Source organism: Brachyistius frenatus, unplaced genomic scaffold (genome assembly GCF_029030835.1).
Source record: "Brachyistius frenatus isolate BFR_SWC_R1_liver_20210118 unplaced genomic scaffold, ASM2903083v1 Contig_10, whole genome shotgun sequence".
Taxonomy (NCBI): Eukaryota; Metazoa; Chordata; class Actinopteri; family Embiotocidae; genus Brachyistius; species Brachyistius frenatus.
In genome coordinates, this window is record NW_027210609.1 from 2,675,853 (window position 1) to 2,696,348 (window position 20,496).

The 20,496-nt window shown below is 39.2% G+C and overlaps 3 protein-coding genes across 4 annotated transcripts in view; 2 read left to right on the forward strand and 1 right to left on the reverse strand.

Moving 5' to 3' along the window:
- The first annotated feature begins 65 nt into the window (after positions 1-65).
- On the forward strand, positions 66-5,627 carry tamm41 (TAM41 mitochondrial translocator assembly and maintenance homolog). 2 transcript variants are annotated; one of them, XM_069690901.1, is made up of 8 exons: positions 66-424; positions 1,351-1,533; positions 1,848-1,940; positions 2,260-2,410; positions 3,022-3,167; positions 4,020-4,185; positions 4,610-4,672; positions 5,463-5,627. In XM_069690901.1, the coding sequence occupies exons 1-8, from the start codon at positions 287-289 to the stop codon at positions 5,552-5,554; spliced, it is 1,032 nt and encodes a 343-aa protein (XP_069547002.1). In that variant the 5' UTR covers positions 66-286; the 3' UTR covers positions 5,555-5,627. The 2 variants fall into 2 exon arrangements, with proteins under 2 accessions (XP_069547002.1, XP_069547003.1); XM_069690902.1 differs by lacking the exons at positions 4,610-4,672; positions 5,463-5,627 and having other exon boundaries at positions 3,022-3,177; positions 4,020-4,077.
- The window catches only part of hrh1 (histamine receptor H1), a 117,251-nt gene continuing 97,884 nt past the window's right edge, over positions 1,130-20,496 (reverse strand). Inside the window, exon 3 of the mRNA XM_069690900.1 lies at positions 1,130-1,140. The gene's annotated coding sequence lies outside the window, so the exon portion shown is untranslated. The remainder of the gene's footprint in view (positions 1,141-20,496) is intronic.
- vgll4b (vestigial-like family member 4b) overlaps positions 8,960-20,496 on the forward strand; it is a 35,402-nt gene continuing 23,865 nt past the window's right edge. The window contains exons 1-2 of the mRNA XM_069690881.1: positions 8,960-9,122; positions 11,316-11,389. Coding sequence (XP_069546982.1) covers positions 11,326-11,389 — 64 coding nt within the window. The 5' untranslated portion in view covers positions 8,960-9,122; positions 11,316-11,325. The remainder of the gene's footprint in view (positions 9,123-11,315; positions 11,390-20,496) is intronic.

The following is a 20,496-nucleotide window of genomic DNA, read 5'->3' on the forward strand; positions in this document are numbered from 1 at the left end:
TTCCCGTCAGCCCCACAGATGCGCGGCGACATCTGGTGACGCATATTTTAGTCGACTGTAAACAGCTGACCCAAACCGACCTGACGGACGGAGTTTAACGATAAAACGGTTCATTTTAGTCTTTTACAGCCGTGCTCGGGCTCAGTGTTACTCAACCTCTCCGTTTAAAATGTGTCTCTCGTTATACGCAGCCGATACTTTGGTTTTACGCGTGCTTTAGTTTGTTGTCCCGCCACTGACCGGCCCGTGTTATTGATTGTTGAACAATTGTCGTAGCTGGTTCAACATGACTCTTCCAGTGTTGCACAACACCGGCGTGCTCTACCGGAGAATATTATCACAGTTTCCACAGGACATCGGTTTAGCTTTTGCGTATGGCTCCGGCGTGTTTAAGCAGCAAGGGACCAGCCAAGGTCAAATGGAGGTACGAGACGCATTGTCTTGACAGTTTCTAAACTGCACTCGTGACATTAAAACATGCACATGTCAGGTAGCTACACAACATCGGTATAGTGACATTAAAGTTGCGTATCATTTGGTCATAGTAACGAAAAAAATGGGACGTTATTCTGTAGTGTTTCCTACACTTTTTTTTATTTATTATTATTGTCTTGTTTTTTTTTGTGTGCAATTTGCAGTGTTGGGGGGTGAGGGGGGGGGGATTTGTAGGTTTCCAGCATCACAGACGAACAGAAAACATGTGCATCTTGTTAGAAGCAAGATTCAGTATTTGTAAAGCAGAGGGTGTACAATGTGGTTGACATGATGTTTGCACAGGGAGTGGAGGCAGCACTTAAAAAGTAAACGCCGGAATAACGCAGGAGGATATGTAGTCACGTCCTTCAATGTGTAAACACACATTTTTCGTAATTAAAATTAAGTTAAAATTGTTTAATAAGGAACAAGGCTGAGTACATTGAAGTCTGTCAGTTAAAGGTGTGTCATTTTAGTTTGAAAATCCATTTGCCTGTTTGTCAGCAAAGACATGAATCACGGATAGTTTTTTTGTTGTTTTTTTTTTTTAAAGCAGCACACGTAAGCAAACTATTTTAATGTAAGATATTACAAACAGAAACGGGGCTCTTTCTGAGGTATTTGTTCAAGTTAATGGAGCCTAAGTTTATGCTGCAAACAACAAAACTCTGGGGAATGAAACTCCTTACATTGAAAACCATGAATTATGTGATACAGAAATGACTAAATTAAATTAATTTGGACAGCAGAGCATTATTGGCACAATTACATTATCACAACCTGATTCCAGTCAGAGTTTATAAACAATAATGAATGATTCCTTCTCTCACTGCATGCTAAACTCTAAAATGTGATGTTTACCTCGAATATAAACAGAAGAACATGCTGGACTTTGTGTTTGCGGTGGACGATCCAGTGACATGGCACACCATGAATCTGCTGCAGAATCGCAAACACTACTCCATCCTCAAACTGCTGGGCCCCACCATGATCAGCTCCATACAAAATGACCACGGGGCGTCCATATACTACAACACACTGGTGCCAGTGGATGGAAAGGTAAATCAGTATATTATCATAAGCCTGAATATTTCTGAGAGTGTTTTTTCTTTTCTAAAGGAGTGTACTATGAACCTTTTTTCTTTCTTTGTAAATGATCAGTGTGATTTTTAGTGTCAGTTTGATGGTTTAACTAAGTATGAAGAATCAGTGAGAAGCTGATGTCTGGGTATACAGTATATAAATCATTCAATGTATTTTGCATCTCCAGATCCAAGGTAATTGCTTTGATAATGAAAATGTAAGAAATTTGATACCCCACCCTTTTTATAAGTGGTTTTCATGGCTTCAAATATCTTTCCTCCTTTTCTCAGATAATCAAATATGGTGTGATTAGTACAGAGTCTCTGATTGATGACCTGATGCACTGGAAAACCCTGTATGTTGCTGGACGCCTTCACAAGCCGGTTAGTATCCTAATCAGACTGCTACTGAAGTTTTCAGACAAAATGAACTGTAAAAAAACAAATTATTCTATTGTGGAATTATTTATTGTTTTCAAAGCAGTCAAATGTTTTCCCAGCTTTAAAGAACATTGAAATAACTTACAATTCCAGTATTTTTTTTTTATTTTTATTTTTTTCAAAAAGGTGTTCACAATGACCTTTTAGTCGCCTTCCATTCAAGTTTGCCTAAATAAATACATACTTGCTTAAATCTTCTCAGGCTTTGGTGAAATGTACATGTGCATCAATGTTTATGCACTGTGTGTGTGTTCCCACGCAGGTAAAAATGCTGGTGCAGAATGAGAACGGGAAGCTCCGCGCTGCCCTCGTGGCCAATCTGAAGAGTGCTGTGATAGCCTCCTTCCTCATGCTGCCGGAGAGCTTCACTGAGGAAGACCTTTTCCTGCAGATAGCTGGCCTTTCTTATGCTGGTAAGTATTTTATACAACTACACCTGAATCTTGACATTATTTTTGTCTGAATGAATAAATTTAGTTCTGAAACTCATATGTCCTCTTTTGGGTTTTTTCTCCCACTTTGACACATAAAGTCTACTTCTTAGTTCTATTATTCAAGTTAACAGACGGACTGATATCAAAGCTGGTATTTTTTTCTTTGTAATAACACTTTAGTCTGTGTGGTTCAAACACGTGGAATACTTTATGGACGTGTGAACTCCCTGAGATGCAGTGGTGGATGGCTGGATCCGCAGAACTCACCTTGTTATTTTTTCTGATGTAATAAAGTGAAATAGAGGGAGGTAAATAAATGTTAGCCTTGTGTTGACCATATAAATGTTTACATGCCAAGAATGGGCTAAACTAACATGTAGATGGGGGCAGAAGAAGTGGCAGAAGGAATGCCCTGATTTTATTCAGGAAACTGCGCATTAGAAGGTGTTTCTGAATTTGTTTCTGCTTTGCTACTATGAGATGAAACAAAAATGTTAAGAAAATATTATAGCAATTATATTATTCATGATTTGGACTGGGTTTTGTTCCTTTCGGATTTTATGCAACACATTTTATCTGTGCCACTGAAGGGGATTTCAGGATGGTGATTGGAGAGGATAAATCCAAAGTGGCCAATATCGTCAAAGACAACATTCAACACTTCAGGATTCTGTATAGTAACATCCTGCGGGACTGCCCGCAAGTAGTCTACAAACCTCAACAAGGAAAACTTGAGGTATGACATGGTAAACAGACAACAAAAAACATGGAGCCAAGGATATCTTCATCACCTCAGGCGTCACACCGCCCTGAAATAACATGTTTAGCAGGAGGAACAGTTGAGAGCAAAGCAATAAGTATATATTGTTTGTGCATGTGTCATAGTCTTCGCAAAAGACAGAGTGTGATGTCTTTTGCAGTGAACAGTGCCTTGAGGAATTGCAAGCCGTACGCTAGTCCTGAGGGAACTAAACTTATACCCAGAAGTTACAAATGCATGAACCATGGTTACAAGCTAAAAAGTAAATTCCTTGAAAGCTCTACTTGAGGTCATAAACTCTTAACGTTATTTTCTTTGCAGTCGTCCCAGACAACAAATTTCCGTCGAACATTTCACTCAAAATTTGAAAAAAAAATGTATAAATATACAATCATAAGTTGCTTTACTTTATAACTAAATGCTCAGGGAAATAGTTGAGGATAGTCAAGTATACTCAATCCTACAATTCCTGTTGTTCTTCATAGCTTCTTTCCTCAATACAATCCACCGTTGAGGATAGACTGATAAATTGGGTGGCGTGTTTTAGCCGGTAAATAATAAGAAATTGTGGAACAGTAACAGTAATACAGTCTTTACACCGGAGAGCACAGACAAATGTATTTTTCGCCTGTAAAATGAATGAACATTTATAGGGCTTTTTTTTTCTTTTTTTTTTTAATAGAAATGGTTGTGTTCATGTTAAAAATTAGTATTGGCCATCATATTGTTTTCAGTTATGATAGTCAGATGAGACCTGTTGATCTGGTAGTTGTGCTGATGTCCAGTCAACTGTTTGCATCTCTTTTTTTCTTGTTTGTGTTTCTGCAGGTTGACAAAAGCCCTGAAGGCCAGTTCATCCAGCTGATGGCTTTACCCCGGACTCTTCAGCAAAGGATCACAAAGCTGGTTGATCCTCCAGGTAAAAACCGGGATGTGGAGGAGATCCTGCTGCAGGTGGCCCAGGACCCCGACTGCGGAGCCGTTGTTCAGCAAGGTATGGCACAGAGGAAAGGAGACGAGGAGAAGGTTATCTACTGTAGGATCTGTTTTCTAGAGATGATGGAAAGGCACATTTGGATTAACAGAGAGAGAGGGAGAGACGGAGACGGATGAAAGAAAAACAAAGACACCTCATTGATCCGAGGTTCATTGTCACTCCTATTTTATTTGAAACATAAATAATAAATGACTGCATGAACAACTTCACTCGTGACTTTTATATATCAGCAAGCAAATATTTGAGTCTTTGCTAGGTTAAGATTGATGAATTAAATAAATTAAAAGTTAAAAATCCTAAACTTATTCCCCATGAGGGCATTTCCTTTGTAGTAGGTTAAACAGGATCCCCCCCATATGCAGCAGTCATACCATCATTTTGCAGTGTGATGAGATATTAAGTCATGTTTGTTCCTCCTCAGGTCTCTCATCTATTGTGAAATCCTCCAGTATAACACAGAGTGTCAAAGGCATTGCTACAGCTGGTAAGAATCTCAACGTAGACACATCATTATGTTGTGTTATTGTGGGTTGTTTTAGTGTTGCAGATCCCTTAAAGAAATCGTATGGCATTTTGGGAAAAGCAACTATTCGCTTTTGAGTTAGTTAGAAGATTGATACTAGAGCTGAACCATTACTGAACACTTGAGACAAAGGTCAGTAATGGAGGAAGATTATTTCACAGTTTAATCATAAACTTTATTGTCCAAAATGATATCAGTTCACTGAAATAATTGTAATAATTATGAATTGATATTAGAGATAACTTTTAATAAAAACTTAGTCTAAACTACCCCATGCATATTTTTATGCATTAAAACAAAACAAAAAAACAAAAAAAACCCGTTTTTGATTGACAATGATCTGGATGAATGAAAACCTTCACAGACAATATATCTGTGAACACCAATATTAGCTGATATAATCGGCCAACTGATCAAATTGATCAGGCACTAATATATACCTCTCTCAATATTTGTGCAATCACTTAAGTGCTGCAGCTCACCATAGGAAATTATAAAGGTAGAAAATAAGGGAAGCAGTCAACCTGGCTCAGTCCAAAGATGACCATGTCTGCCTTGCACCACCTCTACCATTTGTCTCATCTAACACTTTGCAAGAAAGTGAAAAAGATTATTTCTCAAATGTTTCTTATCATATAGCCTTCAAGCACTAAGATGCGTTTTTAAACCTTCCACTGTTTTCATACAGAAATATTGTTCTTCTCATGCGATTCTTCATGCTCGGTGCATTGTTTGTCCCGGTTCTCCTCAGGCTTGTGGAAGACAGTGTCGTACAGCTCCAAAAAACTGATGAAGATGTGGAAGGGCTGGAGGAGGAAGCCGACCGTCTCACAGATGTCCTGATCCTGTCCATTCACCAGGAACCTGTCTGTCTTTATTACTGTCAATTCGACAATCCAACAATGTCCATCTTTGTGATTTTAAAAAAAAAAAAAAAAAATTATTTACCCAGAAAACTGTGACTAGACCATTCACACCCGTACCTCTGGGCCGATCACTCCACAGTCTCTATGGATGCACCCAATGACCTGGTATCAGGCTGTGTGTGAATAGCATAGAACCATCTCTGCATCTGCCCGTTCTCATTAAACCATAAAAGTGGTAGAATAAGAAGTGACATTTCCTGAGTCTGACTGAATTATGGCTGACATTTCTGGATGATGACTGCAGTGACACGTGATGCACTGCTGAATGGGCAACATTTTAAAGAATAAAAACAACAGTATGAACACAGCGCGAAACATTTGAGGTTTGGATGTCCTCTTTTGAATTATGTGTTACATCTGTACATTTTTCTAACCAATTGTTGCCATCTAGATGACAGATGGTGGAGAGTTAAGATGCAGAAACAATTTAGAAATTGAGGATAATATTTCTGTGCACTTTTACACTTCTCATCCATCTTCTCACCTCACCAAAGATCTCAAAACTTTTATCACTTTACACGTTTTGTCATTGTGAGTTGATCATACTGGACACTGCCTTGATGCACTGAAGATGCAATGATTGTATCGTCACAAACACTAGTCTAATTTAGCAAAAATAAATAGTTTTAATAAACATTTTAGTATAACAGCATTAATGGCTACTTTCTCTTCAATAACATGGTTTTAACTTTAAGTCTTAAAGAATCCAAAGTGACTTCACCATGTAAGAAAGTCACGAGAAGCGTTTGATTCCATTACTGGACTCCTTAATCTCTAGTATATTTATTTTTTAGTCTTTTAATTTGAGTTAACTGGTGTAAATATAACACATTAACCCCCACTCATGGTCAGTAAACATCCCTGTGACACCGAAGTGAAACATACACATAAAATACATAGTGCGTTAATCTTACTCTGTACTTTTACATGAGAAAAACATTCTTTGAGCTTTTTAAATTGTTTCATAGGACTTTTTCTCTGGTGAGTTTGACATGTAGCAGGGAGAGCAGTGGTGTGACTGATAACATTAATTACAGCCACATTTCATTTAGGTGTCTCAGTTTTAAGAGGCTGGTACTGTGTGTGTTGGCTCACCGGCACATATATTGGATCCACATTATCATTAATGTTATTAGTTACACGTGTCTTTTCAGCTGTGACAAGTCTACAACAAATACTGTAGATAAAAGCACCATGTTAAAAATTCTGATAAACAAATCTATCAAAACAAATAATAAATATAGATTTTATTTTTTATACACAAGAATGGAAATTTATATTTATGGAAGTATAGTTTGGCAATTAATAGAAGGTCATTTTAATATTATTGCTTTTTTTTTTTCTCTTCCAAATGCTGAAGAGAACATTTTTAAAAGAAAAACAAAAAGCATTTACAAAGCTTAAAGGTGCTTTGGTCTAACATAAAAGTGCAATCACAAGTGACCAGCTCCAGTTACTACCTGATACTGTTGCTGTTTTTGCATGTTACACAGCACGGCATCATGAGTCATACTTTAACTGTGAACACATGAATCATATCAAGCCCAGCTCGTATTATCTGTTTCTCTTTCTTTTTTTTCCGCTGCATTTGGGGCAGTTTGCTGAGGACAGTCTTTTCTTTGGCATTTTCCAGGTCAACATTTTTGCATTTTCACACATCCTTGTGGTATACTGTTCATGGTGGAAAGTACTTGAGTAATACAGTTAAGTACAGTTGTGTCATGTTTTTCTTGAGTATTTTCATTTAATGCTGCTAAATTCTCCCTTCATGAAGCTGCTTTGGTTCTGCAATTTACAATGACGTGTCTATTATGTAGCTGCTTTTGTGAGTTACTTTTCTGATCATTACTTTCCATAAAAATACACACATTTTTAACACAATTTGGTACTCAAGCTTTTTGGCTTGTGACCCCTCTCACAACTCAAAACTCAAGAGTCTAGTTTTTGCTATTTGCCATGAAACAGATGTATATTTGCACGCTTGAAGATCTGTGTGCACCAAAAATATATTTTTCATATAAAACTTCTCTTATCTTCTGTTTGTTTGTTTACTTGTTCTGACGGCAGTGCTGTTTGTTTACAGTTCTGTGCTTTTATTAATTTAGTGATATTCTCTTATTTATATAATAATAACTTTATATTGCACTTTTTTAAAAACAAAATCACAAAGTGCTTTACAATAACAAACATATAATAAATAAGATCCACACTATATGATAATCAACATAAAGCAATTTAGATATTTTACATGAAATCCCATCAGTAAATTAAAAGAAAAATAAAGGTGAGACTTAAGACATTTGAAAGAGGATATTAAGTTTGCCTGCCGGAGATCTCCAGGCAGGGAGTTTTAACAGCTGAGGGGCCTGAACAGTAACAGTCTGCCCACCTTTAGTCGAGATTTTGGAACCATTACTGGGGCCCTGCTGGAGGAGATCCAGCAGCAATCAGGCTCATAGGGAGTTAGCAGATCACAAATATAGGCAGGATCCAGACCAAAAATCTTAAAAATGTATTCTACAACTCACATGTAAGTGGTAAAGGCCAGCCAGGACTGACCTCATGTTGTCACTCAATTCAAGTTAAAAGCTTGACACCAGTGTTTTGTATCAATTGCAGTCTTTGGATGTTATTATTCATGTCTGTATTTTAATTTGATTAGACCATCAGCACTTGTTATTGTTAAATGTGCTCTATGAATAAATTGACTGAAATACTGTATGCCTTATGTAGGTCTGAATGTACAGTATAAAGCAGTTAAAACTGGTTCAATCTTGACCAACAATATTGCTGCTTTACACTGATGCAGTATTATAGAGTAATATTTAATAAGTATTTTCCCCTGCGATACCGCGAATTTACTTCAGTTAATAAAGGTATAAATACTTCCTCCAGACCAAACTGCTGGAGGAAGTGAGGGAGGAGGGAGGGAGGGATCAGCAGTTTGGTCTGGAGGAAGTATTTATACCTTTATTGACTGAAGTAAATTCACCACACAGAGCTTCTGGCTGAAAGGCAGTTAAACTGAAGTTGTCGGTAGAGGAGGGAGAACTCCTCACTCACATCTACTAAATGTTTCACCACCTCGGTGTCCCTGAGTGATGCAGTGACAGGCAGCAGTCTAACCTTCAGAGGATGTGATGCAATGCACCATTATCATAATGTATGCTGATATCATTGCTTCAGTCCTCCACCAATCAGCGCACTGCACTTTCACCACCTGCTAGGAACTGAATTCCATCATTCCAGGCATTCCTGCTCCCTCCCTCCCTCCCTCCCTCCTCCCTCACTCCCTCCTCCCTTCCTCCTCTTCCTCGTTTACAACCAAGTTTATGCCGACAGCTCTGCTACTATTGTCTTTCCTCGTACAGGACCGTTTAGCCGCGGCCTTTGTTTTGAATCTCTGGGAATATTATATTTTGTTTTAATTTATTTTTGTGTGGACATTATCATACTGGAAGATACCAAAGTGGCGCTTGAAGGAGGTACGTGCTGCTCAGCGTAAAGTTGTGTCTGACTGACATTGTTTCGGGTTTGTAGGATGAAGAGTGCGCTTTTTATTTGAGCCGTGTGGGGTAAAAACAGGACGACTTTTCTCAATCATTCAGCTTGTAGCCTACTTGAATACTGTTTGGAGAAGGGGTTGAAAATAGGGGTGAAATAGTATCCGCCTTCTTACGCGAAAGGGGATAGTTGAAATTTCATTCACCAAATGAAGCAGCGCTGGCGGGTTCCCAAACTTTCTCATGTCAAAGAAACCCCCTTCAGCCACATGCTCTCCTCCAGGGACGTCTCAGTCGTCTCTGTTGTACTTAAAGTGCAGAGGAAGTGCCCGGAGACGGAAACCCAATCACAAAACGCATTTCCTCCTTCGTGCCTATTTCACTTTAGTGCGCAATCATTTTTTGCTGTAATGCTTCCCACATCTTAAGGGACCGTTGTTAAAGAACCACTGAGTCATACTGATATAAATGCCGTTGCTAGTGGGAATAAAAGTGGACGCACTTGCTACACTTGTAATCGCTTTAATTTTTTGCCCGAGTCTGTCCCATTGAAAGTTTCTCGCGTGTCTTTTACGCGCACCGCCGCTGCGTTGTGACGAGCGGTAAATCTGAAATGTTTTCATTTCGGTCTAAAGTTGTGGGCATACATTTCACTGGTAATGTTGCTCAAAACTCTATCTTCCTGGAGAAATTAGGGAAAGGTATTTTAGGAATGCAGAAAGAGGGTAAAAGCGCTCGGGAGCCTTTTTTTTTTTTTTTTTTTTTAATCCACAAATACCTTTATTAGCTCAGCTAGACTGAAGGATCAACATAGTAGTAGAAAATCCTGAAAATCCTCAAACAAATTTGAGAAGAATGTCAAATATCACAGAAGGGTCACAGTTAATATAAAAAGCTGGAGGACTATAACGGTGATGCCACTGGACAGTGTTGATAGTATTTGGCTTTCCAGGAGAAATATGCCAAGTAAAAAGTTTAGTTAAACAAAAGTGCAGAAGTATTTTCAGTTAAGTGTAATTACTTTAGGTATCAAAAGTGCTAGAGTGAGCCCCATTACAGTCTCTATAATAGATAATAGCTCTCAGAGCTTCCTTGATTGACAGAAATTGAATCTTCAGCTATTTTGATAATTGATTTAATGGCTTTGAGTCATTTAATGAATTTTTTTTTAACATTGACAAATCATTTGCATGCCCACTGGAAAGAACCTCACTAGTCATTCACCGACATCACTCATGGTTTAAACACATTCACCGGTAATAATTTATCAGTGATAAAAGTGTGGAAACAGTGGAAACACTTTGTAGCACAAAGTAACAGAAATAAAATATAAAATAAGACTTATGTCCACTACTGTTGCCCCCAGAGCATGCTGGGAGGGGTCCCAATACACCTACCTCACGCAAGTGTAACATCATGACCAGCACTTTGAACTTTCTGCTTATTTTGGCTCCATACAAAATGTGAGTGGAGAATAATTTCCTCCAGGATTAACAAATCTCTAATCAGACTTCATTCAAAGAACCAACTGATTCGGATGAGAATTGATCAATTTGCTTTAGCCTGATAACTGTGTGCCTAAAATGTTTATTTGAACAGCAAGATTAGATGTCTTGAGACGTCAATATTCTCAGTTTGGTTGTATGGGATTTAGACTTTATTTATTGGGATATAGGAAATTCACAACCAATGTTGTTTTATTGTCCAGCCATAAATATATTGTTGAGCTGTTTAATCTGCAGCAATGCAACATATTTTAATAGATACTCCATTTCTGGAAAGTCAATACTTTATATCTCCCTCTGAAGTGTAGTAAAATTAGAAACGTAAATCTACATTAATGAGAAAGTTAAAGACAGCCACTGTAAAAGTGCTCTGACACAGCACATTAAGCACTGAAGTCAAATTATTTTAAGTAGTAAAAAAGGTTTGGGAGAGAATCATTAAGATTTACATTCACTGAACTACAGCAGGTAAAATAGTTTCATTTAAATACTCAAGCCAAGTCTTTATAGAAATATGAATGACTTTATCTGTATCCACTTGAGACTTTGGGACAGTTCTTGAGCTCTTAATGACTTTACACCCATCAAATATGAACTTAGCTTTTGTATAAAATACGACAGACAGAAGCCAAACAGTTTTGAACATTTTTCCCTCTCCTCTGTCCCACAGGCATCCAAGCATGGAGACACCACTGGATGTTCTGTCACGAGCAGCATCATTTGTTCATGCGAATGAAGAAGAGAGTAAGTTTCTCAGGCTCCAAACTCCTCTTGTGTTTATTGTGTCTGTAGAGGTTAAGTTAAGATGTTTTTTTTGACCCGTCTCCTTCTGTTCAGACTCTTGTGCTGTGGAAAGGTGTGGACAAACGGATTTGTATGATTAGAGTCGTGTTTCGTATGAAGTGCAACGTTATATTCAGCCATATCCCCCGGCCCTGCTTTCTGCCGTAAGACAATAGGCGTCTTTGTGTTGTGTTCAAGCCTGCAGTTGCAGATACACAGGCAAATAAGACCAACTGCCCTCAACTGCCATCACCACTGCTTTGTAACCAGCTGCTTGCTTGTGTTAACCTGGTTTCAGTCTCCCTTTGTTACTGTTTGTCTCTGTCTCATTGACGTCTCTCCATCTTCTTCTCTCTGTCAGTCGCCTTATCAGTGGTATCCACTTCTTCTCGTCTCCGGTCTTAATTTCTCTCACGTCTGCTGTTCTGACTTCTGCCTTTTCCTTTCCCCTCTCCTAATCATTTCGGGGGACTTCTGGCTTTACTGAAATAAAATTCCTTCCGAGATTAAGCAGAAATGGCCAATCCTTCTCAGCAGGCCTCTCTGCAGCCAGCAGGCCTCAGAGCTGAGTGAAACCTCTGAGAACACTTAACATTCAGTGGAAACCCCTGATAATTGATGTCCACTGTTCGGAGGAGGCAGTTCAGTTCGATATTTTTGGTAGTCTATACAGCATTTTAATATATTTTATAGTTGATGTTTCATAATTGCTCTCTGGCAGAGGGGCTTCTGAAATGTATCCACTGTTGGGGAGAGGAAAAGCTAGGAGCAGGTGGATTTTTTTTTTTTTTTTTGGAATAACTCATGTTGTGGAGGAATTCAAAGCTCCTGAAGCATCAGGAGATACTTTAGTTTTAATTTCTAAAAGGAGCCAAGTGATGTGCAGAATCCCATTAAGGAAAACAACATTTTAATTTGGTAGATGTTCAAGCTTGCTGCTATTTCACATTCACATGGAGAAAACATACCTTCTAGAAGATTATTTTAAGATCCTAATTTAGAGTTCACTTTATTACTTGATTAACCTGGAATAAATATGAGCAGGAAATTGCACTGTAAGGCAATCACTTGTTAATTGAGAGACTGAGAATGTTTAGAAAGAGCTTCGTCTCCTGTGTCACCAACATGTTCCCATAATGCTTCGGTTTAAATGGTCTCCACTTTCAGGAAAATGGCCTGGGAGCTCTCCTCCCCTCCTCCTCTGTTCCCTCGCTCCCCTGCAGTGTTTTTGTTTTTTCCCTCTGCACTGATGTCACTTTTTGTTGTGGGCTGTGCATGACCTCTTTGTCTTAAGACAATGCATTCGACCTGTTTCCACAATAGCGCAGCAAAAAATGTCGAAAGCGGCGAGCCAGCGACTATAAACTAGTCGCCTAACCAGCTGGTCAGCTAAACTAAGAGTTAACCGTTTAACCAGGCCAACCGACTTGCAGACGATTTGCATGTATGACAAGCCTTTATAACGACGGTGCAGCACTTGACACCAGAGTGGGGAGAGGCTCAGGCCTGCCATCACAACGGCCGCTTCAACTCCCAGGGACTGAGTGGGCTTGCCAGGGCCAGTGCTGCAGTTTGCATTTGGAACTCGAACTGAAAAGCGTCATTCAGTTTCTGTAAACCACTCCCCTATCCCTGCAGATAGCCCATGTCTGTTGGAAATTTTTGATGTCATGACACAAATTCTGTCTGGAGAGAAATGGCCTTGGAGTACATGAATAATTTATTCCTCTGAGGTTACGCTGTTTGGCTCTAAAATGGAAAATCCACTACAGTAATGTGCAGAACTCTTGGATCAGGCCTGGATATTAAGGTGGTTTAAATGGGAGTGCTTATATAAAATAAAACCCCTGTCTACTCGTTATTATGAAAATTAGTTCCGTTTTGATATCTTTGGAATTTGTTCTGATTGCAAACCTCAAATTACTGTACTTTGCACACATTACTTTGACACATTTAATACTTTTGATGGGTTGATAGCAGTAACAGTTTTTTTTTTTTTGGTTTTTTACCAGCCCACAGTTAGAAGAGTTTATAATATCACAACAGTTGATCTACATACAGGTCACACACATTGTGCTGGACACAAACTTTGAAGCAGTGTAGCCACAGCACTGAAGTATGACTAAACTGAACGTTAGAATGATGAATTTAATATGGACAAACAGAATGAATGCGTTTTATTCATTAAAACTTTCATAATTGTATCTGTAAGACAAATCTCTCCATGAATGCCAGATAATTCCAAGGGGTTTACTCACTTATTTTTTAGATTCACTATTGCAATGTGTTGTTATACTGTATTAATCTCAGTAAGATTTTTGATACCATGGGAGGGAAAAGCATGACCAAAATGTCACCATAATTTGATGTTGTCTAGATTGGCATGAACATATCAATGCTTTACATTCCACACCACATCTGAAGTCCTGCCCTGCTTACATACATCTGTATGCGCAGTCTTCAGCACGGCTAGTTCTTGCAGTCGGTGAGCCACCTTCTGGTTAGAGGACAACCCATCTGCATGCAACACTAATCACAGGTCTTAAGTCTGATACTCCTGACCTTGGACATACAGTGATGACACACTTTCCAAAAAAAGCGGTGAAGTAAACTGTGTCCTATATTTAATGTCGAATGTTGGGAAATGCTTAATAGTTGTCATCACCCCTCCATAACAATTTTGGTGGCTACTTGGAAGATCTTTCAGCGCACTCCACCCTTCCTGGAAGCAAACCTGTATTTGAGATCAGTCTGAATTGCACTACAGGCTCAGCTCCAAGCACAGATCAAAATATTTTTGTTTGTAGCTCAGTGTTTTCTGTAATTGCAGCATATTTAATACATTTTTTTTTATCAGCAATATCTTCAGTTGTACTGTAAATTCAGTGGTTTCGCATACCTAATGCTATCTCCACCATGCTGTGCCATCCTGGAGGATGGTCTGGCTGCACCCATATCATTCTGGTATGAGGGGAAAAAAAACATGCTGGGTTATTTTAGTTATTTGAACCAGTCTCAATTATCTTTGGCAGTGCTAAGCCAATGATGCAGGGATCATCTCCTTGCAAAATAGTGTCGGGGGGGGAACTTGTTTGAACTTGAATGAAAAGATCTGGATCTCGACTTATTGCATCATCCATACTTTCACCAAAACTTGCCATTTTCAGGGGATAAGTTGTTAGCGCGAAGGTTGTTGTTGTTTCCCACTGTGATTCAAATTTTGAAAATGGTAACACACAGACAGCAGAAAAGGAAGAAATTGTCGCCTGAAATAACCGGTCAATTCAGGTTCATACCAACATTTTACATTAGACTTTGAACTTAATCACGCTGTCAGTCAGAAGGCCCAGATTATTGTTGTTGTATCCTCGATGTTAGATCGAAGTCAGTCGTTCCAAAAATAGCCAGCGGTTTCGGCCCCCGATGAAGAAATGGAATATGGAGCTTTTGTTTTTGACAGGAACCACAACAAAAGACAAACTGCTGCCAGGAGAAGGTTTTGGCTGAGATCGCTGCTCTGGTTCCGTACACTGAAATCATGCTTGTGTGTTTAGAAAATACACACACCCACGTACAGAATCCCCCTTTCATCGTTATATGTGGCCTTCTTAAAAGGATGAGACTGGACACCAAAATAAATATTTTATATTTTATGCGGGTCTTTTATTTCCCCCGTCTGCACTCTTGAAGCACAGCGTTAGTGTGGCAAATTTTGAAAGTACACAACAATGTCCGTGACAGCAAAATGAAACGATTGCTTTTCACTCAATTATGACCACCATACAACAGGAATGACAACCGGAAACAACACTACTTTAAGCAAACACTATGTTAAAAAGCTACATGGAAAACAACGGCCGTGGCTTCCTTCTGTCAACTAGAAACATAGAACCTCCGCATCTGTCTCATGGTGTTCGACTCTCAGAGATATGTAGGTAGCACTAACTTCTACAGGAACACAAACGTTTTCAAAGTAAAATAATGAACTCGCTCGTATTCCGGCGCACGGCCTTGCGTGTTTAACCCGCACACCTGGAACTCACGGCAGCTTTCGTCTCCCCTCTGCACGAGGCAGACGCATGCAACCTAACCAACGTCTCAAAACGGTTAACAAACCCAATTACTGGGTGATTGGGCATTTATCAGCGACTTCTCCCGCCACTTACGCTGACTCGTCGTTCGACTCTTTCCCTTCAGCGCAGCTTGGATGCTAAACGCTCGTGCTCGATCCTCAGCAGCCTCTAATTCCCGGGCACCGCCGCTCTTTATGTCTTCATCTCGCGTGAGCTCCGCGCTCTCGCGGATCTCACACTTCACTGCTGGTAAAGTGACAGCACGACCAAAATAGAACAAGCAGCTGTCAATGATTTAGCTGCACGTCAGATCATACCTATCAGGGACAGTACCAAAAACCTTCCTGCCCCAACTTCACCTGGCTACATACAGTTTCCATGGTTTGGTCAAACACTGGCCGTCCTTTTCCTAACTCTTACTGTTTGGTCTGAGGGAAGCAGTCCATTTAAAACAGACTCCTTTGTGGTTCTGTGACCTGTACAGCTGTGCCAGATGAGTAGACAAAATAATAGAAACACCTCACGGTGTAACATTCTGACAGGCTACAAGCATGCAATAATACTGTTGTATTTGTTCGGGTGATTTTTGCCGGGTTGTCTCTTTTATTTGCTTCAGATCTTGTTTTCAGTACATTTGCAAAATGTTCAAATTGGAATTCTTTCTGAATCTACTGCATACCTGCAAAACTAAAGACGTTCCCATCAGCCTAAGCTGGACTTTTTGTTAGGTATCAATTAACAAATGTTAGCACGGTAACACTTTCATCTGCAATGTTGAACAAGTCAAACATTTCCTGCTAAGCGTCAGGATGTTAGCATTGTCTTTGTGATCAGGTTTGCATTATGACGTTAGGATTTAGCTCACAATGCTTTTAAGTACAGCTTCTGAGAGCTGTTATATGTATGACTGTATAGACTTAAAATCTTTTTTACATTTTTTTTTTTTTTTTAAATAAGTGACACATCGTAGGCTGATTTACTGTTTTCTCTTACTGGTATGACAGAGCAATTTAGTAACCTTAAATAATCAAATCTGATCCTTGCTGCATTTTATTCTCTTTCATCAAAATCTTGGCTTTGTGTTAGCAATGTATTGGAACAGTGTTGTGGTAATTATAGTTTGTGTGAAAGCTGGCTTTGGTGCCGTTATGGCAAACTTAGAAGTACTGTCAATCTGGTCAATGCAGTCGCGCACTTGAGGTTTAAATCGAGGTGTACCACAATGGTAGACGTAACTTTGTTTTCCTCGTCTTGGGCGTCCACATTTTCGATAAACTACTGAATGTTTGGTTAATCCGGTTTGGCACATTTCGAGACTCTTAAAGGGTGGTGTCGTCCTCTCGACTAGTTGGTGCTCATTTATGCTCAAGTCAACACTGAAAGTGAAATCGGAGACCTTACATCATGGCACTTTGTTGAAACCCATCTAGAGGTAACCACTATTCCAGGTGGGAGGTAATTTGATCGAAGGTTTGTGCCCTTGGGTGGGATGGGTTTTGTTTTTGGGTGTGTAGAGCTTCCTCAGCAAGGAGTGGGTTTGCCCTCCAGCCTGTGCAGGTTTATGACTCTTTTTCGATGCAGCCTGTGTAACCTGACGCAGGTGTTAAACAACTGAACAATAATAACGCATGCAGATAATGAGCAGCATAGCTGCATCTGTGTAACCCGTCCTCCCCGCATGGTTTGTTAGGGCATTTTCAAGTTAAAATAGCTTAAGCTTTAACACACAACGTGTTCTTTAGTGACCCAGGTGGTCATAGCAAAAAGAAGGTGGCTGTCGTTAGCCAATAATATCATTTTGCAGGATCACTAAAGCCAGTTTGAGCACTATTTTCATATAGTCCAAAAAAAATTCTAACATGCAACATACACAGTCTGAGTGTCATTGAGCCTACATCTGTTTCACAATGTTAAGAGTAGTCTGAGACTTCCTTGAATTTCTGATTGGTTGAAATAATGGAATGACTAGAAGATAGCTGGAAGTCTCTGCTCCTGGTCATGAAATGGTCACATACCACCTATAAAACTGCAACTAGTCATTTTAATATACAGTATTTGTTCTGCTCAAAGTTAAAAACTTGTATTAAGAGGTGCCAGTGGATATATATATATATATATATATATATATATATATATCTTTGAACGTAGCCTGCATGCTAAGCTAAGCTAGCAATCCTTAGGTTGCAGTTTTCTAAAGTGTATATCCTAGAGATGAGTGGTATTGATCCTCGCAACTCCTAACACTCCTACCATCTAACAGTATTTTAATCTGTTATTCACTCAACTTCTTGTTTACTCACCTTTCAAAGAAACACATCATGAGACAAGGTGACACCACAGATGTGTAATCTTTCTGCTGAGTGTATGGATTACTGTGTGGCCCTAATTTATGACTAAAAGTTTATAGCAGAAGTCTGCAGCAAACATGTCGGTCATAACCAAATCAGTTTGAGACAATGTGGAGAATACTGACACTTAGTGCAGTTGCATGTGCATGCAATAGCTTTTATGTGTATGCAATAAAAGTAAAAAGAAGTGCATTGCATTCATGAAAGACTATGTGCTCTATTGTGTCCAACGCCACCCGTGTTTTATTGCTTATTTTCCTATCACTTTCCCTGCCAGTGTCTCTTGTCTTTTTACTGTAATGACTGTGAACACTGTTGGATTTATTGCTTCCTATCAGTTTTTGTGTGCGTAGGTCAAAGAGTCGGCAGTAGAAAAATACTTATCAGTAAAGGTTTTTTTAAATTTTTTATCAGTGCTATAAAGAGCTAATAGATTATAGGTCAGCGATGAACAGACAATATTTGCCGTCATAATACTTATACCTACCCCTTACCCTTATTATTGTGCTTACGCTCGCGTTCTCTCGCACGTTATTTTCCTCATCACCGAAGACGTGTATTTTATCTGAGATATTAGGAATCCCGACACTGTCCTTGACCAAGGCCTCAGAACACTAGTAAGTTAAATATTCTTTCTGGTAAAAAGTGAGGATAGGTCAGATGATTAAGTATAGCAGTGCTTGCACTGTAATTGATTATAATCCTGTGTTCGACAGAGTTAACAAAAGACTGTCATGGTTTAATAGAAGAAAATGGCAGAGGCATTATGTAGATCTGAGAGCCATGAAGCACACAACGCATGAACTAATGATAATGATCTGGTTGGTATATAAATACACATATATATATATATGTGTGTATCTATACATATACAAGGCTCTGTTCCAGATAAAGTAAGAAAACGTACTCCCACCGACATTAATAACAATGCTAATAAATACAAATGTATTACTCAACATTTCACTCTTGTGGACAGTACTCTGTCCAAACAGAACTTACCAACCTGTAACTAAGCTGGTAGCTGTCCCTCAATGTTTAGATTGACAGCTTCCCTATAGTTACATTTTACCATCAGTCTATCTGATGTCACCGTCCCTCTGACCTGCTGTCATCTATCTGTGCCCCTACACACACTTCCTTCGGCAGTTTTACTTACTTATCTGTTGACCGCTGCACACACATTCATGCACACATGCAAGCATAAAGGCATGACGTCACCGTCAGTGCTTTGTTAGTGTCGCGCTAATGCAAGCTGCCATTAAGACCAGAGGCGCAAAAGGCCACGATGGTCACAAGGTCAAAGGTCAAGTTTCACAGGGTCATGGTTGCAAGCCATGTGGTTAAACACAATCGGCCCCTGTTTTTTTTTTTTCTTGATTTTCCTTCACAAGTAAATTTCCATACCAGTAATCATTTTGCATTGTTCACTGTGAAAAAACACAAAGTTCAATTGTGTTATTGATCAAATAATTGTGGGAAGTGAAAGTAGAAAAGATAACTGAAATCCCTCCCCCCCCAAAAAAATTGTGTATGTTACATCACCTTGCAATGTGATATTGTTACAACAAACTGCTTCATGGTTCTGGAGAGGTTGTGGATGGCCACATGTACACCTGGGACACTTTTTGCCACCTGCCAGCAAGATGCTTTACTGTTAGGCACTGAGGTGCATATCTGGTTTTCAAGAACAAGGTTGGATGAAGACTCATCCACTACAGTAAGACCAAAATTGTGTCCACTTTTTTTGCAGCCACCACCATTCATAATGTGGAGCTTCTCTCTTCTACATCTATTTCCCAAACAATGGCCTGAGTCAAACAGTCAGATGTTCCGTTTTTTTTTTTTAATGGTTTTTCACCTGACAAGAGGGGCTGGTTGAATTCGAGGCACAGGTCGAAGCAACTTTCCTCGATATTTCCATCTAGACTGAAATCGTAAAAAAAAAAAAATCCATGTCCTACATTCACTCTCAGTAAATGTCACGCTTGCTGGTCCTCTTCCAGCTCTGCTGTCTTAGCGAGGGAACCTTTTCTTAGAGCTGTGGTGACCACACATACTTTGCATTCCTCTCTTTTTGATAGCACTCGCTATAGTTAACCAGAATGAAATGAAACAGGATTGCAATGCCTCTCACAAAGAAAAGGTTAACCTTTACACATCAGAAAAAGGTATTTCGTCTGGAACATGCTCCACGCATGTTTAAAGATGCTGTCGATTTAGACAATTAAGAGCATTTATATTTCTTGTGAGCTCACCTAGACACAAAGAAGGAACAATCATAATTTAGTTAGTGTATTTATCTATCCTGTAAATTTTAACTTTCAAATGGGAAAGCGCATATTGTATTTGTAGCCTCTGCATCCAGTGAAAAAGTTGTGTTGGACATGGATACTGTAACCTGAGCAAAGAACATGAGTGGTATTGGTACAGAGCCTCCTGTCCCAACTGTCTTAGCCAATAAATAATAAGCCCCATGGGGTCAGTTTGCTACCAGATAATTGTTAGCATGGCAAGAATGTTGTCACAGGTCCGAACAGCTAATGGGAGCAGTGATCATTTTCCATAACCAGAAATAGGATCTGTTTGGTGTAATATGTTTGAAATGCTTGACCAAGCTTTATATAGCAACAAAACAGACACTGACCAA